At 52.4% G+C, this 17,809-nt stretch overlaps 2 protein-coding genes across 8 annotated transcripts in view; one reads left to right on the top strand and one right to left on the bottom strand.

Moving 5' to 3' along the window:
* Positions 1-7,602, top strand: part of CAMK1G (calcium/calmodulin dependent protein kinase IG) — a 29,728-nt gene extending 22,126 nt beyond the window's left edge. For all 4 annotated transcript variants that reach the window (XM_008516541.2, XM_070591039.1, XM_070591040.1 and 1 more), the window contains exons 6-13: positions 55-178; positions 1,544-1,619; positions 2,647-2,759; positions 3,523-3,601; positions 5,119-5,206; positions 5,428-5,852; positions 6,414-6,541; positions 6,707-7,602. In XM_008516541.2, the coding sequence (XP_008514763.1) occupies positions 55-178; positions 1,544-1,619; positions 2,647-2,759; positions 3,523-3,601; positions 5,119-5,206; positions 5,428-5,852; positions 6,414-6,504 (996 nt within the window). In that variant the 3' untranslated portion in view covers positions 6,505-6,541; positions 6,707-7,602. The remainder of the gene's footprint in view (positions 1-54; positions 179-1,543; positions 1,620-2,646; positions 2,760-3,522; positions 3,602-5,118; positions 5,207-5,427; positions 5,853-6,413; positions 6,542-6,706) is intronic.
* A 967-nt stretch (positions 7,603-8,569) lies between these two features.
* Positions 8,570-17,809, bottom strand: part of LAMB3 (laminin subunit beta 3) — a 39,762-nt gene continuing 30,522 nt past the window's right edge. For all 4 annotated transcript variants that reach the window (XM_070591035.1, XM_070591036.1, XM_070591038.1 and 1 more), the window contains 5 exons: positions 14,203-14,410; positions 13,639-13,780; positions 13,061-13,237; positions 12,143-12,296; positions 8,570-9,080 (listed from right to left, as the gene is read on the bottom strand). In XM_070591035.1, the coding sequence (XP_070447136.1) occupies positions 8,944-9,080; positions 12,143-12,296; positions 13,061-13,237; positions 13,639-13,780; positions 14,203-14,410 (818 nt within the window). In that variant the 3' untranslated portion in view covers positions 8,570-8,943. The remainder of the gene's footprint in view (positions 9,081-12,142; positions 12,297-13,060; positions 13,238-13,638; positions 13,781-14,202; positions 14,411-17,809) is intronic.

Genomic DNA, 17,809 nt, shown 5'->3' with positions numbered 1-17,809 from the left:
GTGTGTTTCAGGTGATTATGTCCTATACTACGTGATATTTCTCTTCTCCCACAGCCTGAAAACCTGCTGTACCTTACTCCTGAAGAGAATTCTAAGATCATGATCACAGACTTTGGTCTGTCTAAGATGGAGCAGAGTGGTGTCATGTCCACCGCCTGCGGGACCCCAGGCTACGTGGGTGAGTCTGGGAGCAGGAAGGAGGTTGACCAGTTGGCTATGTTCAACCACATGGATATTATTCACAGAGAAGAGGGGTTGTGGGGAGACAGGGTTCAACTTCAGGGGCCATCCAGGTAAAGCATTCACTTATGAGGTTTAGGGCCAGCCAATCCATCTGTCTCTGGAACTACCCCTACTGCTCCCAAACCCTACATCTTTGAGACAGCCTGCAAATGAGCCCTTCCTACAGCCCCTGCCTTTACTTTGTCTCTCACTTTTGCAGACAGACTTCCTGCTTTTGTCTTCCAGCTAGACCAGGGGCAGAGACAAAATCACAAACCCAGTGATCATTATATTGTTGGCAGGTTGACCACTAGCCCCCCTTTCCTTTCTCCTCCTCTAGAGGAGACCTCAGACTCCCACTTATTGGTATCCTGGAGATATAGTGTTGAGTTTGAATCTGAGGAACCCAGATGTGGGCCCTCAAATATATATCCAAGGAAACATCCTAGGACACTGGCAGAAATGGGCCTCCCAAAAAGTAAGAGCAGGCAAGTTACCAGGTGAGAGCATTCCTGAGATCCATGGGGGGAAAGCCAAAACTCAGAGCACCCATTCCTGCGCCTTCCTTCTTAGCCTGTCATCACCTGGTTGGGGATGGGAAGTGGGAAGCAGAACCCTGACTGAATAGAGGGAATCTGTTCTCTCCCCAAACAGAGGTGAGTCACTTACCATCAGGGATTGAGTCCCACTGGGTCCAAAGCACTGGTATCTGCAGTAAATACAGAAGGTAGCTCTCTACTGCCTCAAAGCCCCCAGTGAGAGGAAGACATGACTCATTCCCTCATGGAGTTACCCATCTGATAGGGCAGACTAAGCCCTGTCATCAGAAGGTACCAGAGACTGATGGGACAGGTCCCGCCTGCCCTCTGGGAGTTCCTCCCTTACCGAGGAGACGCAGTGCCTGCCTTCAGGGAGATCCCAGTCTAGTGGGAGAGAGACAGTCCTTACTTTGCAGACTTCCCCGTCTGAAGGGAGACACACAGTTCCTGCCCTGGGGATCCCCCAACTGAGTGGGGAGACACAGCCCCTGCCTTCAGAGAGTACTCAGTCCGATGAGATGGGGGAAACATAGCCCCAGAGATCCCCAGTCTGATGGGGGAGTCATAGGCCCTGTCATGGACCTTCCAGTCTGATGGAGGAAGATTTAGTCTGATAGGAGAGACACAGTCCCTGCACTAGGGGAGTTTTCAGTCTTATAGAAGAAACACCATCCCAGGGGCTGCCCTAATCCTCTTCTCTAAGCCTCTTCCTGGCCTTTGGCCCTCACCCCTCAACCCTCTCCTCTTGCCCCAGCCCTGACTCTGCCTTTGGTTTGCTGCAGCTCCAGAAGTATTAGCCCAGAAACCCTACAGCAAGGCTGTGGATTGCTGGTCCATTGGCGTCATCACTTACATATTGTGAGTAAAAGCTGGCCTTGGTTCAGTTCCTAAGAGTCTCAGAGCCTGTTCACCCGTTTTTCTCCCCTCGCCTGTCTCAGCTCCTCAAGCAGCAGCCACCTCCAAAGCATGTGCAGGTACACGTGCATACACATACACACACGCTGACTCATGCCCACAGCTCCAAAGGTTCCTGTCCCGATCTCCATCAGGTTATAAAAACAGAGTTCAGTGCGAACCCCCTGTTCAGCACCCTCTTCCTGCACCCCCACCCCCATTTACTATATATAAATGTGTTCAGCCCTGCTCTAAATGAGCAAGGAAAAAGCAAGAGGCCATGCCAAGCTTGAAGCCAAGTGTGCACGATGTTCGCATCTCAGCCTGTGGTGATGTCAGCTCGAGGCACCTCGATGGCCTGGGTGGACCTGGCCATTGCTCCTCTCCACACATCCTCAGGCTCTCTTCTCCAAACCCACTCATCACCCTTTCCCACCATCCCTCCTTACCTATAGCAAACTTTGCTCTGAGGAAAATAACCTGCTATTAGTCATTTACCCCTCAGCGTGGATTCAGTTCTCTATTTCCTCAGCTTATATTGAATAATTACTCTCATTCATTTATTTACTCAACAAATATTCATTGACTTTCTACTCTGTGCTAATCACTGGTTTAGGTACTAAAGAATAAAGAGCAAAAGAGCCCTCATGAAACTTACATTCAAGTGGACATCCTATCATCCTTCTTAAAGATATTTTATACAATGTCTAAGAGTCAGGGGAAGTACAAGGAGACGTGGTGAGGGTTTTGGGGGAATAATATACAAAGGGACCTTGCAGGACTGCCTGTCCCTAGCTTTGGCTCTCGCATAGACATTCAATGGGACCTGCATCATTTCTGAATCAGAGGCAGATCCATGTCCTGGTCACACTGCTGGTCAGGGACCCTGCTGCCTGCCTGTGTATGTGGTAGAAGGCTGGGCGGACGGGAGAGGCTGGCCCAGAGTTGATGGGGTTGTTCAGTAGCATACCTCCTTCCTGTTCCACTGCAGGTTGTGTGGGTATCCTCCTTTCTATGAAGAAACTGAGTCTAAGCTTTTTGAGAAGATCAAGGAGGGCTACTATGAGTTTGAGTCTCCATTCTGGGATGACATTTCGGAGTCAGGTAAGGCCAGTGCAGTTGAAGGACAAGATAACAGCCTCAAGGCAGAGATTGCCAAGAGAAAAGAGCTTAACAAAGGATGACAGTCCTGGCTCTTGAAAATCCCTGGGGAATCTTACAGAACAGGCTGCCAAGGAAAGTGGAGAAATCTTCATCTGGTTCAAAGAACAAATAAATTCTTTGCATCTAAGTTTCATGCTTTTGTTTTCCTGGAGGCAGAGCCACAGCATGCCTGGTGAAAGGGAGGGAGGGAGGTAGTTTAGACCAGGAGCCAGAAGGGCAGAGCCAGGCACAGGGAAGTGTTCCAGGCAGGAGTGGCAAAACCAAGGCCACATTTTGCCTTTTACAAGACCGAGGGCATGCAGTGTCTGTGTGTGAGAGGACAGTCATTAAATGTTGTTGGGTCCATTAAGCGGAGATCAGAGCTGGAAAAAGCTAGCAATTACATGTGAGCCCCAGTGCGGGTTCTGGCCCCTGAATCGGTGCAAATGTACACCCACGTGGCGTGCACGCATGCTGGTGCCTCGTGACAAGAGACGTATCTGCAGTGCTGTGTGGGTGAGGCTGCACAGACCCTGTCTTTGGTGGTTTATGGTGGGTTGTTGTTAGGTGGTTTGAATTTTTTTCCTCTTTTAAGACTCTTAAAATTGCCTCTTTGGAAGATTAGCTAAAGATGCATTCTCTGCCACCCACCAGCCCGGAAGTGAATTTCCATCAGTCGTGAAATCTGGTCCTTAGTTGTTGTGTCTTTGATTGCTTCCCTTAGCCAAGGATTTTATTTGCCACTTGCTGGAGAAGGACCCAAACGTGCGGTACACCTGTGAGAAGGCCTTGAGGCACCCCTGGTGAGTGAGGAATGGGGTGGGCTCTAGACCCTAGCCTTGTGGCTCCCAAAAACCCATGCTGACTCGTTCACATTGCATGTCCCTGGAATCTGCTTGCCCTGAGCTGTTTACTGTTGCGACATCCAAGGAGCAGAGCAGTGTTCATCAGGTCCAGCTGGAGATGCAAACAGCATTTAATCGAGCAAGTTTGGGTGGCAGCTTGGTAGTCCAGTCAAGTGCAGGGGGCAGACACAGCCAGGCACTGTCACCCAGCACTAGGGTGCAATACTCAAGGGACACCCAGGAATAGGCAACTCTGTTCTGTTCTTCAGAGCGTCTGTGGTCAAAACTTGCTCTGTATGAAGTGATTTGAGAATGATCATAAAGCAACCAATTGGTAAAGTAGTTAAATAAAAATCTTCAAATTATTCTCTTTTTCATGCTACAGCCCTGCTCAAGAATTTACAATAGCTCCCCACTCCCTACCATAGCAAGCCTCGATTCCTTTGTCTTTCCAGGTTTTCCCCAATCTGGCCTGATCCTTTATCTCCAACTTCATTTCCCAGGATTCCCAACACACCTTCTCTAGTGCAGAAAGGCCTAAAGCTATACTTGTCTCCATGCTCACCCCCACCCCATATTCCAAGCTCTTTCCAAACACAACTTGGGTCACACCATTTTCATCACCTAGAATGCCCTGCCTCTTGCCTTGCATGTAGCATCCTTCAGGATCCAGAGCAGCCTCCGTGCTTCACTGCAGCCCTGGCTCCTGCAGTCCAGACAGACCATCCCATCTCTATCAATTACCCAGCTTACCGTGAATTACGCTAGCTCAGGACATGAAACAAGGCTCCACATCCACACTGAAAGCCCCTAGAGGGGGCCCACCTCTGTTACTCTTCTGGGTCCCTAAGTGCCTAGCAAGGACTGCGCGCATGGCAAGCGTGTGAGGAATACAGAGATGGGTAAATGAGAGGCTAGGGGGACAGGAAGATGGCAGCCTGTATCGGTGGCCTCACTGAAGAAGGCTTCTGGGAGGAAGTGGATACTCAGCAAAGTTTTGAGCTAAAGGATGGTGACAACCCAAGCGGCCTCTGATGCAGGGGTCGGTAAATGTTTGTGTAGAAAGCCAGATAGTAAATATTTTGGGCTTTGCTGGACATACCGTCTCTGTGGCAACTACTCAACTCTGCCATTGTAGCACGGAAGCAGCCATAGCTGGTACCCAGATGAATGGGCGTGTCTGTGTCCCCATAAGACCTTATTTACAAAAACAGGCAACGGGTAGATTGGGCTGACTGGCAGCAGTTTGTTGACCCTGCCCTAAAGCAAGTTGTTCATTTTGCCAAAGCATAGGCCCCCTGTGACCTGCCCAGGGGACAGAGGAGCCTTGGTTCCAGCCCTTTCCTATAGTGGGCTGCCCATCTCCTGGGGTTCTCCACTAGGCTTAACCTGGACCTGCGTGTAGAACCCCCGCCCAGTCCCTGGCTGAGTTCCCATAGCCACCCACTAGCTAGGAGTCCCCTCTGCATCCACAGGATTGACGGAAATACAGCTCTCCATCGGGACATCTACCCGTCAGTCAGCCTCCAGATCCAGAAGAACTTTGCCAAGAGCAAGTGGAGGGTAAGTTGTCCTCTTGGGGAGGTGGGTGGGCTGGGGCTGGGGCAGGGGCTGGTGTAGGGACTTCCCTTGGAGCCTCCCAGCAGACACTGGAGCTCCATGGACCCTCTCTGAAATGAGAAGTGGCACATGGGTTTCAAGAGGCCAGAGGGCAAAGAGAAAGCTTGAGCCTCATGGGCCTCTGAGGGTGGAGAGAGCCAGAGGCTGGTCTTGTGTCTCCTTAGCAAGCCTTCAACGCAGCAGCCGTGGTGCACCACATGAGGAAGCTGCACATGAACCTGCACAGCCCGGGCATCCGGCCAGAGGTGGAGAACAGGCCACCCGTCCCTCAAGCCTCAGAGGCTTTGAGACCCAGCTCCCCTGAGATCACCATCACCGAGGCACCCGCCCTGGACCAGAGCGTGGCACTCCCTGCCCTGACCCGGCTGCCCTGCAAGCACAGCCCCAGGCCCACTGCCCCCGGGGGCAGGTCCCTCAACTGCCTAGTCAATGGCTCCCTCCGCATCAGCAGCAGCCTGGTGCCCATGCGGCAGGGGCCCCTGGCCATCGGGCCCTGCGGCTGCTGCTCCAGCTGCCTGAGCATTGGGAGCAAAGGGAAGTCCTCCTACTGCTCCGAGCCCACGCTCCTTAAAAAGGCCAACAAAAAACAGTAAGTATTTTCAGCCAAAGTCAGAGGTCTAGCCATGCTCAGCCTGGGTCTGAAAGAACTCGGGCAACGGGGCTGAAAGAAATTGACCAAAGGGCCTCTCCTGCTCAGATGCTCTGTAGGGTTGGAAGAGCTCTGGATGGGCCATCAAGGGAAATGTTTCCAGTCCTGTCCCTACCACTCCCTAGCTGTGTGGCCATTAAGTCCATCACTGTTTCTGTTTCTAGTTTGCTCATCTGTAAAATGGGTTGATTGAATTATATTTACCTGCTCAGGCTGCCTCATAAAGGTACTGTAAAAGTTGAGTGAAGCAAAAGAGATTATAAATGCCCACAGGAAACTGGGTGCATGTGAATGGTGAGCACTGACCTTGAGTTTCCAGGGCCGCTGTGTTCTGGGGGCAGGAACAGGACTTAGTTGTCTTATTAGACTTTTCTGCAAGGGCTTGTTCTTTCTGAACCTCACAGAGGGAGGGCTGAGTGGATGCCACAGGCACAGAGAACCCTCCCAGCTCCTCTTCCTTCCTCAAAGACTTCATAGCCTGTTGCTTCATTTCCTTCCCAGGAACTTCAAATCAGAGGTCATGGTGCCAGTCAAAGCCAGTGGCAGCTCCCACTGCCGGGCGGGGCAGACTGGAGTCTGTCTCATTATGTGATCCCTGGAGCCCGGCCCTGTGTCACTACAATTTTCAGGTGAGGGGACCAGAGGCAGGGGGGCCAGGGTGGGCGGCACAGGGGTGGGGGGGAAGGAGAGCTTCTGTCCCAGAAGGAAAGCCCCATCCAGAGTCTGAATGACAGGGTCTGAGGGGTGCCAGAGGTGGCAGCCTCACCCCTACCCTGAACCTCTTTCCTCTGCAGGAGAGATGTTCAACTCTTCTCTGTCCTTCCAAACCTGGAGTCTACCCTGCAGTGGGAGGAAGGGGGGCAAGCAGAGCAGGGCCTGGCAGGAGCGGTTTCGGATCGGAAGCAGCACACTGCTGCCGCCTGGGGCAGACCCTCAGAGAAGGCCCAGGAGTGAGCCCCAAGATGCACAGGCGTCATTGAAGCCGCGGGCAGGAGGAGCAGCGTCCGCCGGCTTCCAGGTCTCCCTGACCTGCCTGCTCTGTGCCCCCACACCCTACGTGCCGTGGCTCTGTGCAGTGTACGTAGATAGCTCTTGCCTGGGTCTGTGTTGTTTGTCGTGAAAAGCTTACGGGCTGGCCAGGCTGCCTCACTTTCTCCGAGCAAAGCCATATGGAGCATCTACCCAGACTCCCTGTTCAGCACACTCTCGCTCCTGCCTCTCAAGCCTTTGTCCTCATGGCCAGAATGGGCTCATTAATGCAGTTGCCCGCCCACCTGCACGAATGACAGGCAGCTCCATGGTCTACCTGTGAGCCCTCAAAGTCCAAATCCTTAACTCCAGCATTAGCTCCCAACCATGCCGAGACCCCGCCAGCCTACTCGCAACATACTTCTGGACCACCTCCCTCCCTCCCCAGTCCAAAGGCCTCCAAGATGAAAAAGAAAGAAATCCATGACTAAGTACTATGAGGAATTATGATCCTGGCCAGATGCCCTCCACACACACACCCAATTAAATTGGAAGTTGACTATTTTAATTTCAACCAATAATTCTAATCCTGCTTCTGCTCTGCCTTTTTCTCCATGAAAATCAGGCACAATATTCCTGTCCCTCCCCAGTTTTCTCGCCCCCCAGCCCCTCCAGCTTCATGCTCAGTGTTGTGCTCAATAAATGGACATATTTTTCTCTATGAGGCTTCGTTTGGTGCTTCTCAACCTCAGAAGCAGCTCAGGGACTCCTGAGCCTGTGTGGAGTAGAAAGTGTATGGAGAGCTGAGGTCAGGGAGAATCAAGGTGTGGTCGTAGCTGACATGGATGGGGAGCACGGTGTGCCAAGCACCTAGTGACATGAGTTCCTTATACTGATTCATTTACTCCTCAGAACAACCCCTTGGGGTCGGCTCCATGGGAGCCCAGGCAGTCTGGCTCCAGCATCCATTCTCCTAATGACTGTATTAGATGAACAAGAATCTGAGGCCCAGCTCTGCCCTGCCACGTCTGTGACCACGGGGAAGTTACTGAGCCTTTTGTGCCTTGGTTGCCTTACCTGTCAAATGGGAACAACAGCACCCCCTATTTCACAAGGTGATGCAGATGATGTGTCTAGCACACCACTCAATAAATAATTAATATGATTAATAACGATCAAGAAGTTAATGGAGACAAAACGCCTAGCAGTACCTGGGCCATGGTTAGCACACAGGTGTTCATGCCATTCCCATATTTGCCCCCCATACACATCCACACACACATATATATCTGTTTACAACTTCTCTTTGAGATCCCAAGAGGCACAGACTCTAGTCTCGCTGCTGCCTCTAGGAGCTGTGTGAATTTGGACACCTTACTCTCCTTCTCTGGATGTCTATTTCCTCATCCGTAAATAGAAACTGGATCACTGTTCAAAGATGAAAATGGCTCCTCTGGTCTATCAAGGATGGAATGCATTGGGTCCCGGGGGCAAAGGGGTCCAGTGTGCCCGAGTCTGGGTGACGAGCAAGCTGGACTGAGCAGAGTGGGGCAGCCTATGCATCATACACCACCAGGCCTTACGCTTGAGCAGAGGAGAACCCAGGAACCCCAAATGAGAGATAGAAAAGAGGGGCAAAGCTTTCCTTAATGGGGAGAGAGACCATTTTCCCTCTTTGAACCTCCAGGTTTCTTTCCAAAGATTTTATTGGACTTTTCATTTGTACATCACTTTCTGTGAAGTTTTTGTGTTGGTCCAGGATTCAGCCTCACTGGAGGATGAAGGGTGAGGACACTGCCCAGCCAAGCTCCCTCCACTTGAGAGCTGCTAGTCACAGTGACATGGCCCACCTCTACGATCTCTGTCCCTTGGATGTAGTGGTCCCATCTGCTCAGGCTCAGCTGCAGCCCAGAGTAATCTTAATAGCTGCACACCAGGGGTGGTCCAGGTGGTCCTGGAGGTTGCATAAAAGTCTCCTCGAGCTGGAAAGTATTCAAACCCCATCTGCCCTCCCCCTCCCCCCCCCCAGAAGCAAAGAGGGCAGCGGCTGGAAGCTGGAGCATCACTTGCAAGTGGCATAGTAGAGCACACGCCCGTTAATGTAGTCACGGATCTGCTCCACGCGCTTCTCCAGCCCTGTCAGGTCCGCCGAGCGAAGCATGATGGCCTGGCTCCCCCGCTGCAGCTCTGACTCCATGTCTGCAGGCAGATGGAACAGCAGAGGGAGGAGGAGGAGCTGGTGAGACACCCAGAGACTCCCAACCCTTCCTTCTCCTCCCACCCACCTGGAGGCAGCACCTGCAGGAGCAATCACCTCTAGGGGAGGCTGGCCTCCAAGGCAGCTCTCTCCAGCCTCATGCCTCCCCAGCCCCAGCCCACTCTTAGAAAAATGTGGCCAGACCCAGGGAACCCTCACCCCAATTAGCCACCTGACCCCACCCTTGTCCTCTGCTCTAGGCTCTCAGTTATCCCAGACTGAGAAGGGAGGACACTAGCACCAAGATTAGCAACCCACTGCTGTTGGACCCAGAGAGCTGCCATCCCACCAACGATCCTTAAGTGGGCACCACGGCAAAAGAGCTGGTGGGTGACCAGAATTCCTCCCCACTCTCCCTCCCAAAATGCTACTCCAGATACATCTAGTCCTCCCCCTCCAGTCCACTCTGCAAACCACCACTAGATGTGTGTGGAGGGTTGGAAAGACTCCGAAGTGATCAAGTCCAGCCTGTGCCTCCTGTCACCCTAGACAGGAGGCCCCTCCACCGCATTCATGAGAGCTGGCACCCAGCCTCAGCCTGAACTTTTCCAGCAATAGGGAGGAGAGCACTGCGCCCCAAGGCTCCAACTTGAGGCAGCTCTAGTTGTTAGAAATGTCTTCTCATTAAACCAGAATTTGACCCCTTCTTGCTTCCACTGGAGTGTCCCAGATCTGTCTCCTGGGGGTTTCTGTTTCTGTTGTTAGTGCAGTCGAATCAACTGTGACTCCTAGTGATCCCATGTACAGCAGAGGGGACTCCTGCCTGGTCTTTTTGCGCCATCCTCCCACCTTCTAGTGCTGTATCAGACAATGCTCCACTGCCATTCACAGGATTTTCATGGCCAATTTTTTTGCAAGTGGGTGGCCATGTTCTTCTTCCCAGTATGTCTAGTCTGGAAGCTCCACTAAAACCTGTCCACCATGGGTGACCCTGCTGGAATTTGACATACCAGTAGCCTAGCTTTCAGCATCACAGCTGCCCACAGCTGCCAAATGACAACCAACAGATGGGTGGTGTGATTCTCTAAGTGGAAACGAACCCAGCCACGGTGGTGAGCGCACCGAATCTTAACCACTGGACCACCAGCACCGGCTCTCCTGGGGGTGTAGGAATATATTTGCCCTCCCACATGGCAGTCCTTCAAACGTCTGAGACTCATCTTCTCCAGATTAAGCCTCCCTGGTTCCTTCATCCATTCCTCATCTGACATAATTATCAAGCCCTTCCCTACCTCCCAACCCTGGTCAACCTCCCTCCGAATGTGTGCAGGTCTGTCAATACTCCTTCTGCAGATATAGTAGCCACCACTGAACACCACTGCCCAGGTGGTATCCTATCAGCAGCGTGTAACAGGGTTATTAGCGGGCTGCATTCAGCCAGTGGGCACTCACATGGACCTATGGGCTGATAAAACACTGAAATTTTAACAACTGCTATTCTGTTCCCTGGTCCCAACCCCCAGAAGCCCCCTGTGCATGATATTCCCTATAAGCCTGCAAATAAAGGTTAATTCCTGCAAGCAAGTAAATACTTGTTCCAGTGCTACAACCTGGGCCTTTTCTGGTTGGTAGATGCATGACACACCAGTTACTAAATATTTTTCATATCATCCCTGAGCCATTACTGAGCCTTATTTTGGCTGCTTTGGATTTATTGGCTCTTTTGGCAGTGGCAAGACACTGATGACTTATATCAAGCTAACAGTTACTCAAAACTCTTGGGTCTTTTTCAGGTGAGTGACAACTCATATGTGCTTATCACTTACCAGTTGCAAAGCGTTTTCAGTTATATCAGCCACTAAGAAGCCAGGCCTCACTTGAGCTGTACTTGTGAGTTTAGGTCCAGACAACGCCAGAGTGGGAGATAATTTTTCTCCTTATTTAATTTCATCCTGCTAGTTTCAGCCCATCCTTTTAGATTTCTGAGATTGCCTTACAATACTGGTTCTGTTATCTAGCGTATTAACTATTTGTCGTCCATAGATTTGATAAGCAAATTCTTTATCTTCATATAAAACATTGATGGGCAAGTCCAGGGCATACACTGACCCAGCCTCTGGATACTTCCATCTAGGTCAGCTCCTCTTTCCTTACCCTTCAGCTGTGACTGCCCATAGTCTCATATTTACTCACTGTCTTCTCCATAGTGTCAACCTGGCTTACCAAACAGATTTTTGTCAAAAGCTTTCTCTAAAATTCAGAGAAACTCTGGTTGTGGCATTCACTAGGCACACAAATGCAATGACCCCATCATCACATCCTAGAGATTGAGCCTGGTTCCTGGAAATCTCTGTTCTCCTTTCAGGGGAACCTCAGCACTCTTTCAAAATCTCCTCTCATTATGTCTCTGCCGTATTCAAAACACTTGGGTGGTTTCTTACTGCCTCTGGGGCTGGGTCTACCCTCCTCATCCTGGCATCAAGGCCAAACACCTAGACCCAGGCACACTGACCCCATGCTACTCCTCTCTGACCTGTTCTGGTCCTCGTCAACCCTCCTTTCCTGCTGGGTGGTCCTGCTCCCATCCTCAGAACATGCCTTCTTCCTTCCCACCCACCCTGTCTTGATGTCCCTCCTCTTCCTCACAGCCTCTCCCAGGCCGACACATCCTTCCAAGTCCACCTCAAATTTTATCTTGTCTGAACATTACCTTCACTGAACATTTCCCTCTGTCAATTTATCCTCTGAACACCTAGAGCTCTTATTATTTGGGTTCCTATCACAGCCCTCCTTGTGCTGTTAAATACAGCTTCAAGAATCTTATGGGCAATAGGAAATATGGCCCCATCTGGATTGCATGCTTCTTGAGGGCAGGCCAAGTCTTGGGAACATCTCTGCACTCCCCACAGCCCCATCATTGTGTCTCGTACTTACTAGGTGCTCAGGAAATCCTGACTGATCTCATTCCCTTAGCACTGCTAGCTCCAATAAGAGTGGGCCTCAGAAGCCCTGGTTGGTCCCAGCCTTTAAGGATGCCCTGCAGTCCTCAGGACCATTCTCTCACCTTTCATCCTGTCCATCATCTCCATGGTCTCCCCGAACAGTTCCTCTGCCTCCGTCTTGACGCTCAGGATCCGGCTGCCCTGCTCTCCCAGCATGGGGCTCCGACCCAACCGGTCCTTCAGCTCAGCATACTTTTGCTTTATTCTGTCAAATCCCTGAAAAAGGTAGAACAGTCTCAGTCTCACCATCATCACCATTGAAAGTCCTAAAGACCTTTGGCTAAAGAACTTGACATCACTTGAACCAACACAAGGAGATAAGGTGCCTCCTAATATTCCCAACGGGTTGGTTTTACCTAAAAAAACCCATGGGCCACAAACTATATCTTAAACTTCCTCTGTATTTCCTTCCCTCCATCTGCAGGTCCTGTCATCTCCCACCTCACTTCCAGCACGGTGCCAGGCACATACTTGTCACTTAACATGTACACTTGGCAGCATGGCCATTGTATAGCGACTGCAAGTGCTAAAGTTCCTGGCACACTAGAGACATTGAGAGTGGCTCTTTGAGCTTCTCTCTGATCTAATTCTGACAGTGATGGGGCTCAGGTTAGGCTAAGTCAAGAGTGTCTGTCTGGGCTGGGTAGCCACAACAGGGCACAAGCTCTGGATCAGGCGTCAAGAGACCTGCTTTGAAGACGAGCTTTGGGCCTGGACAAAGTTATCACCTCATCTGTAAAAGGAGGGATATTGGACCAGATCATTTCCAACATCCCTGAACCAGCTACGCCAAAGGCATATTGAGGTAGAATTCAGATGTCTAGCCAGGTTTGGGTTAATCCTGAAGCCCCTTCTGGTTATCCTAGGAGATCTGCTATTCTCATTGCTTTTGAGCAATCTTATGAAGTGTACAAAGTCCTCTCCCACTCAGGAACCCCTCATGACTGCACTTCCTCAGGCTGACTCTGCCCTCCCTGTACCTCCTGGGCACTCAGTGCCCGCTCACTGGCATCCTCCGCGAGCTGCTGGGCCTGGGCTGCCTGCGCCCGCTGCTGCCTGGCCAGGCGGCGGAGCGTCTCCATTCGTGCTCGGAAGTCACCCAGCTGCTCCATCATGCCAGTCACCAGTCTTTCCGCTGGTCCCAGTACCTGCTGAACCTTTGTGGAGAGAGAGACACCTGGGGTCTGTGGTGGGTCTCATAGGCAGTGGCCTTCGTTGTTCTTTTCTCCATCTCTTCAGGCAGCTAAAATTCTCAACAAGCAGGACATCACCATTGCCCCTCCCAATCCCCTATCTGTCCTCTGGCATCCACTCCTCCTCCTTTTCCAGCTCAGCTGACCCCACCCCCACTGCAGCTCAGAGCCCGCCCCTGCCGGCTGCACTGGCCACAAGACCAGAAAACCAAAGGCTCAAAGTCAGGCCCAGGGCTTCTAACCCTCTTTCATTAGGTCCCCAGCTCAGTTTCCTTCCAGGTCACTTTCTGGCGTCTTCTATGTCTTATGCCTGAATCCGTCTGTTCATTCCCAAATATGGGGGGAAGGAAGCCATAACACCTCACCTCCGTAACCCTGTCCTGGATAAGCCGGAGGGAGCGGCTGGTGCCTTGCATGGTGTCCTGAGCTTCTTGCAGAGCCACCGTGCCATGCCGCAGGTTCCCTACCACGTCCTCCACCTGGCCCTCCACTGCATGGGCGCGGCTCCTGGGGCCAGGGGAGCAGAAGGGAGAGGGGAGAGAATGAGCGAACAGTGAAGGAATAGTGTGGATCCCTCCCTCGCCAGTCCCAGAGAACAGCCTTCCCAGCCAAGACAAAAAGGGGAGCATTTACTCAGTAGCCCTTCCACCCCAGGACCCTACTGAGCAGACGTGATGAATGTGTTATGTCTGAGACACGCTTTGGGCACAGTTTCCAATGTGGAAGACCAGGCCATGCCAAGTTAAGTTCACCCTGGATGCTGTGTATCACTTTCCATCCCTCACCATAGTAAGCACCCGTCCTGTCTCCCAGCCCCCCTGTACCCTTCTGACTTGCAGAAGTTCTTCTCTCGCTTCCAGCAACAGAACTGGGGAGCCATACACCAGCCCAATCCAATCGGGGCAGAAGTTCAAGGCCTCGAGCCATACCTGGCCTGCTCGGCCTCAGCCTGGAGCCTGCGCGCCCGAGCAATGTCCTGCTTGGTCTGGGACAGCACCAGGTCCACGTTGGGGAGCCTGGCTGCAATGGCCTGGATCTCATTCATCTTCTGCAGGACTGTGACAGAGTCTGTGGGCAGCCACAGGGCCAGCACGGCCTCGCTGACCTCCTGGATGGTGGCTGCGTCAGTGTCAGGGTCTGGAAGACAGCTGTCCATCAGATCGAGGGAGCCCAGCTACCCCTACCCAAGATCAGAGCAGCACCCATGAGAAGCACCCACTGTGGCATCTCCACCCCGGCTGCCCAAGGAGCTGCCGTTCCCTCTTGGGCACATTCAGGCGCCCATTCTCTGAGAATTTCTGGGAATGCTGTGGGAGGATGATTGTCGGCACAGCTGTGGCAACTAAGTGGCGCCACAGGAAGCTGCAGGCTGGGGAGAAGGAGGTGGTGCCAGACAGCTGGTACCGAACAATGCCTGGAGCACAAGCATCATCAGCCCTAAACTGGGAAGAGTCCAGGAACTGGAACCACTTCCTTGGCAACAAGACCCCTTCCGTGTGCCCCTCCTCAGGCCAGAATGCTCATTTTTGCAAAGGCAGATGAAGATTATCAGGTCTTGGTTCAAGTGTCCCCTTCTCAGGGAGGCCAGCCCTGGCCATCCAACCTAGAATCACAACCTCCACCCTATACCAACACTCCTCATCTTCCTGCTCTGCTTTCTCTTTCTCCCTAGCATCCCATCGCCCCCCACATGCCGACGCTTAGCTCGTTTATCTGGTTTTGTGTCTGTTACAAACTCCATGAAGGCAGGGACTGGGTTTTGTTCACAGCTACCTCCCCAGCCACCAGCACTGTGCCTGGCACATGGAGGCACTCCGTGTTTGTAGAGTGAATAAATGATTGAAAGGGCTCCAGATCCAGGCCTCCCCTTTACTATTCAAGCAACCTGGGGCAAGTCAAAGGGTTGCTCTGAGCTCAGTTTCCTGATCTGTGAAATGAGAATAACGATCCCCAACCTGAAGGGATGAATTGAAACAATTAATTAGCAAGAATTCTACAAACCACCTCCGGGTGAGAGAGTAAGGTCAGAAGCGCAGAGACCGCATCTCCTGCCCACCTCTCCTCATTCACTTCTGTGGCTTCCACTGGTACTGCTATGGTAGGAAGGGGGCGCCCACCCACTCAGACAGTTTGCCCTGGGGTTCTCTGCAATCAGGTTTTCTCTCCAGCTTCCTACACAGGTCCCAGCCCCAATCCCCTCCCCCTGCCAGGAGGAGGGACATTCTTGGAAGACGGCAGCTATGCCTAGTCCACTGCTGTGTCCCTTCAGAGCCAGAGCAGCACCCTGCAGGAGCCCAAGGCCTAATTGTGGTCGAGTTTAACCAAATGGACTTACCCCCAACTACAAGCTTCCATGAGGACCTCCCCACAAAGACTGCCACCCTCTCATCTAACTCAGTGTCCGACTCACAAAACAAGGCTTTATATGCACCTTCCCCAGAGAGCCTCCCACCGCGAGCGCACTGCCGTGTGCAGCTCTGGCCCTGCCTTTGCCCCGCGTCACGTCAGCGGCGCCCATGGGCTCGGTCTGCCTTGAACTCAGTTTCATGGGCTCCCGAGTCTCCGGGTGGGCTCAGCAAACTTTCACTGCTCTGAACAGCAGCATGCAGGCAACTGAGACTGAAAATCAGATGAGACTGGATCCCTGCCCTCATGGAGCTCGAAATCAAGTGGGACAGACAGGCACATCACCAACCCTGAGTGACAGGGGTAACACAGGGTGCTAGAACGGACTGTGGAGGGCACGTAAGCCAGTCTGACAGGTCCAGGGAGGCTCCCTGGAGATGGGGTCCTTAGAGGATTCTTAGAGGATGAGTAGGAACTAGCTAGGTTGGCAGAGGTGGGGCAGGAGAGACAATCCAGGGAGAGGAAAAATATCAGCAAAAGCCCGGAAGCATGTGTGTGTGTGTGTGCACACCCGTGTGTGTCTGTCTCATGGGGCAATAATTAGAGTGTGGACTAGGGAGTGAGATGAATCCTCCCTGCACTCCCTCGAAGCTGGACTCCCTTAGGCAGGTTACTTAACCTCTCTGTGCCTAGAGTCCTCCCCTGCAAAGTGGTAGGCAGTCAGGATTAGATAATGTAATACACATGAAGCATGTAGACAGTGCCTGGCACTTAGTTTAACTCAACAAACCTGAATTATTATTTTCGTCAGTTCCACTTGAAGACCTGGGAAAGATGACGCCTCCCCGTTCCTCCAAGGCCTTCCACTCTCCCCCCCACGCTGTGAGCCTGCGAGCCAACAGTAGCTAGCGCATGCATCTCCCACACCAGGACCATGGAGACTAGAACCCACTGCCATGGAGACTGAATTGTCCCGGGTCCCTCCCAGGGGCCCGGCCTCTCTCAGGCCCTGCTCCCTCTCTCCCCCTGGTCCCGTCAAAGGACCTGAGACACAAGTAGAACTGAGAGGACAAAAGGGGGCTCACAGCCCTGCAACCCCCTGCCTGTCCATGAGTCCGGGCTGCACCCCAGAGAGACTTCCTACCTGCCTCCCACCCCCTGGCTGGGGCAGATGCCGGGGGTGGACATTCAGCTTCCCTCTGCTCGACTCAGGGGAAGACTTCCTCATCTGTGAGTCCACCCCAAACTTTGGCCTGCCCCTCTGTCCACATCGTCATTTGTCGGGCCCCATCTCCCTGCATCCCCAGGTAACACTCTCCCCCATTCTGGGGCTCTCTGGGAGGCTGACCCCAGCACAGCGTCAGGCCAGCCATGGGACCCCAGTGGATCCTCCCGGCTTCTCTCATTCTGCCATCACATCCAGGAGCAAAGACACCACAATAGTAGCGAGAAGAGCCAGTGTCGTTACACCAAGCCCTCAGCTCATATTCACTGGGCTCCCAGCCAAGCAAATTCCCTGGCAGGGATCAGAAATCTAATAATATCAACTCATATTCCTGAGGCACCTTTAATTTTTTCAAAACACATTTTGTGTCAGTTACTCGATCCCCAGAATAAACCTGTGAAATACTACCATCCCGGTTTGCAGAAGCGAAAGATGAGGCAAAGAGAAAAGCAACCTGCCCAAAGTCACACAGGTTTCCTGAGTCCTATCCAGGAACCCTTCTAGTCCCCAGGGCGGCGAGGGAGGGGATTCAGTTCATTTATTCATTCAACCAACGTTGGGTGCTTTTCTGTGTCTGGCCTTATGCTAGGTGCCAGTGACATGGTGAACAAGACAGACAGCCCTTCCTGCCCTCTAGCAGGGAGACAAACAGCAAACTTGCAGCAAAATGAATTCAACATCCACAGGCTCAGAGCAGTGCAATGAAGGCCAGACAGCCGAGGGGACCAGGAAGGGAGGGGGATACCAGATGAGGTGGTCGGGAAAGGCCTCTTGAGGGAGATGATATTTAAGCTGAGACCTTGAGGGCAGGAATCAGCAGCCTTGGAAAGAGCATTCCAGGCAGAGAAAGAGCAAGTCAAAGTCTCCGAGGCGCCAAGAGGCTGGCCTGTTCAGGGACAGTTGGTGAGCAAAGTGGGGAGGACACAAGGCCACCTCCGGGAGGTAAACAGAGGCCATGATAAGGA

This window comes from Equus przewalskii, chromosome 23 (genome assembly GCF_037783145.1).
Source record: "Equus przewalskii isolate Varuska chromosome 23, EquPr2, whole genome shotgun sequence".
NCBI classification, from domain to species: domain Eukaryota; kingdom Metazoa; phylum Chordata; class Mammalia; order Perissodactyla; family Equidae; genus Equus; species Equus przewalskii.
This window is presented reverse-complemented; position numbering and strand designations above follow the sequence as displayed.